The 3,789-nt window shown below is 46.5% G+C and overlaps 1 protein-coding gene across 1 annotated transcript; it reads left to right on the top strand.

The window, feature by feature from the left end:
• Nucleotides 1–1,345: 1,345 nt before the first annotated feature.
• On the top strand, nt 1,346–2,768 carry LOC109760749 (uncharacterized). Its single transcript, XM_020319558.2, has 3 exons — nt 1,346–1,650; nt 1,740–2,023; nt 2,106–2,768. The coding sequence occupies exons 1-3, from the start codon at nt 1,470–1,472 to the stop codon at nt 2,766–2,768; spliced, it is 1,128 nt and encodes a 375-aa protein (XP_020175147.1). The 5' UTR covers nt 1,346–1,469.
• Nucleotides 2,769–3,789: the final 1,021 nt, after the last annotated feature.

Genomic DNA, 3,789 nt, shown 5'->3' with positions numbered 1-3,789 from the left:
GCTCAAGCATATATATTGTAGCTTTTGTGTGGTGAAATTCTAGGTGCAATACATCTCAGTTATATTGTCAGCTTATCTCTTCTTCAAGGACCCACTTGCTTATGATCTGTAGTAGTTATAAAATAAGCGGAGCACACCAACGCCTGTAATTTTGGGATGACTATGTATATTTCCATGAATTCGTTTCAATCAGTTTCTTGTCACTCTATGGAAATAGTGAAATAACTGGCCCCCATGTTTTGCATAGAATAATAGAAATCTTTACATTAATTTTGGATTATGTCAAAATATATATTTAAACGATATGTTTATTAGTCGATGTATATAAATAAGGATAGTAAAATAATAATAAAATAGCATATGATCTAAAGAGAACGTAACATCGAGAAGAGAGAGAGAGAGAGCGAGAGGAGTAGAAGAAACATTTGGAGGTACGTGTGTTTGCAGCGGTGGCGGTGCGTGATTGGCTCCCAAGAAGCAGACCGACCTGTTTGCCAGATTAGCTTGCTTGTCATCTCTAATTATTATCTTAAGAAAAGAAAGAGGTAGCGGAGGCAGTTCACGTCGCGCGTAGTCGCAGTGGTACGTAGACCTGGCGCGCGATCGATCAACCTACGAGACGACGCTCTCCTCCCACCGTTGCTCCCGAGGCATTCAGATCGATCCCCAACTGACAAAGCAGACATTTTTTTTATGGGCAAGCTTGCAAGCAGACTTAATCATTGGCAGGTCGCACTTTATCACTCAAACTCTTTCTCCAGAATAAGAAATTAAAGCACTTCACTATCGATTGTGAAACGAAGGTCGCGCTTTATCTTCTTTTTTTCCTTTTCATATTTCATGAATTTTTTTTGAAGGGCATATTTCATGATTTTAACGGTGTGTTTTAGAAGAAAAAAATGGCGTGAATATAAAATAGCTAGGAATAGTAGCTAGGTCAATCCCAGAGCATGCAGTTTTGGAGGAAATAAAGTTTGATAGTGGTGTAGCAGAGCAACTAATTCCAGGTGAATTAAGTTGATTTTAAAAGTCTTGTTCTTACGACTAGTCAAGCCCCTGAGGGCGGAGAAAACAAGAAAGCAACCAAGCAATTCCACCATTCGAAACTCTCCTACCAGGTGCCAGGCGGAGGAGCCGTCTATATAAGGAGCCGCCACCCACATTCCATATCCAAACCATCGATCCAATTAGCTCAAAAAAGAGCGGTCCCTCTACACCCTCAGCAGAAGAAACCAAGACACAACACAAGACACAAGTTCCCTCCACACCCACAGCAGAAGAAACCAAGATTACCATTTAGCCACCTAAATTAGCTGCCTATATTTCTGTTTAGGGCTGTGGTCGAGTTCCTCTTTTCACTTTTACCCTTGAATTGAGGGTAATTGTCCGCGGCCTCTCCGTCACCATTTCTCAATCAAATCCTCCTCCGCCGTTGACCTGATATCCTTTCTTTGTAGAAAAACACGGCCATGTCGGATATTGCACCGGTGCAGCCGTTGGATCTCCTCCTCCAGCCCGGCTTTCGCTTCCACCCTACCGACCAGGAGCTTGTGATCCATTACCTCTACCGCAAGGTCCATGGCCTCCACGACCACCACGCCTTCATCCCTGAGGTCCACGTGTATAAGCACGAGCCCTGGGAGCTGCCAGGTACGTACCTACTACGCACACACCTACATGTACGTGCAGACACGGCCCGGACCTATATATGTATTGACTTGATGATCAACCATGTGCAGGCAAATCCTTCTCGCCCAACACGGATGAAACCGGGGCCAAACTAGAGTGGTACTTGTTCGCGGTCAGGGCCCGAAAGTACCCCAATGGGCTTCGCATGGGGCGGGCAACGGTCGCCGGGTTCTGGAAGTCCACCGGGAAGGATCGCCCCATCATGCACAACGGCGTTATCGTCGGCATGAAGAAGACGCTTGTGTTCCACACCGGCCGTGCGCCTTGTGGCACACGCACCGCCTGGGTCATGCACGAGTATCGTCTTCACGGCCAACGCAACCACCACGTTCAGGTATCTCAATTTCTTTCTTTTCTTGATTAAGTTGTAACCGAGCTCCACAACTCTCATACACCCTAATGGTTGATCTGTTCAGGACGCCTATGCATTGTGTCGAGTCTTCAAAAAGAACACCATGGCTCCGTTGATCGATTTATCCAGTGATGACGACACATATGAGGATCCAATGCAGTCTGTGCCCGGCGGCGTCGACACAGACAAGGATTTGATGGAGCACGTGTCTGATGGTGCCGACTCAGACAAGGATCCCAAGCATTATGTGCTTGCTGGCATAGAATCAGACAAGTATCCGATGCAGTCCATACTCGGTGGCGGCGGCACGGACAACGATCCCATCCTGGTCGAGTCCGATGTTGCCTACGCGGGCAAGGAGCAGATGGAGTCCGTGCTCTGTAGCGTCAGCACAGACAAGGATCACATACAGGTCGAGTCCGAGTTCGATGGTGTTCATGCGGGGAAGGGAAAGAAGCCGTTCCTCACCGATCGTGGCGGCACAAGCACAGGAAATACCGGTGGTGCCAACAAAGACAATGAAGGGATGCAGCCTGTGTACGCCGGCGCCAGCGCGGATGAGGAGAACTCTGTCAACGCTTGGTACACCGCAGCCCTTGCGGAAGAGGATAACTCATGGATGCAGCCCCCCTCATATGACGACTGGTACACTAGAGTCGACCTGGACAAGGATGATTCCTTGATGCAGTTCATCTTTGGTGACGTTATGCTCTTGAACGCCGACTGAAAAGTAAAAATAGAGAAATGTAAAGAAAAGAATGAGAAGAATCCTACTCCATTGTCTATAGGTTGATCCTTAAGTCATATAGTGTTGTATTTTCAATTTTATGTTTGAATAATAGTTTGTTTCTAGAGCCTTTTATATGAGTAAACGTTGAGGTCTCTTAACCTTGAGAAATATGAATACAAATTGAGATGTGAAGGATTCACAAATCCTAGAAATAAAGTTACTCATATATAGTTTGCAATTTAGAATATGCATCCGCTACTTTTGATAAAGCATATTTTCAAAGTACCTGTGCGGTCAGAGGAAGCGTAGTCGAGCATGAAGGATTCGCCGGCATCCCGGGGCATGCACCTCGACCCGTCTTCACCGACATCAGAATTGGAATCTCCAGGCGGCACCTCTTCCCCGTCGACATGGAGTCACCTCAGGTGCATGACCTCGGCAAGCCCTCCTTGCGAGATGTCCGTACAGCAAGATGGTCCCGGCGATGAAGATGTTGGCGGTGTGGCCGATGTCTTGGTCGACCAACAAACCGACTACATGCACGGCCACAACCTTCCGCCCTCTCACCTCCACCACCGCCTCCACCATGCACGTGTCTGGCTCTCTCCCCACAAAGATTTTTTCACATGAGATTGGAGATGGCTGACTACTTGGATCTGGATCTTTGGAAGCCAAGGGAGGTGATGCCGATGCGTTCCATCGGGAGGAAGAAGATGCTCTAATTAATTAAGCCACTAAAAAAAGGAGGCAGCTGGTACATGTGTGCTATTCAATATGTACAAGATAGCATACTTTATCATGGAGTCAAACTCATTGATTAGACTGAAGCTTTGGCTGATTTAAATAATTCGAATACTACCGTGGATAGATTGGCACTGTGCTAACATAGCTGAGAAAAGTTTTCGGTAATGTTCATGGAAAATCATAGTCCTGATAGTACGTATTTGCTAGCTTGTGGAGGAATTATACACATAATACTCCTGTCTACAAAAGATGGTCTCTGCATGTAGTTGACGAT

This window comes from Aegilops tauschii, chromosome 2 (assembly GCF_002575655.3).
Source record: "Aegilops tauschii subsp. strangulata cultivar AL8/78 chromosome 2, Aet v6.0, whole genome shotgun sequence".
Taxonomy (NCBI): Eukaryota; Viridiplantae; Streptophyta; class Magnoliopsida; order Poales; family Poaceae; genus Aegilops; species Aegilops tauschii.
The sequence above is the reverse complement of the archived record's forward strand: the minus strand, read 5'-3'. Positions and strand labels throughout refer to the sequence as shown.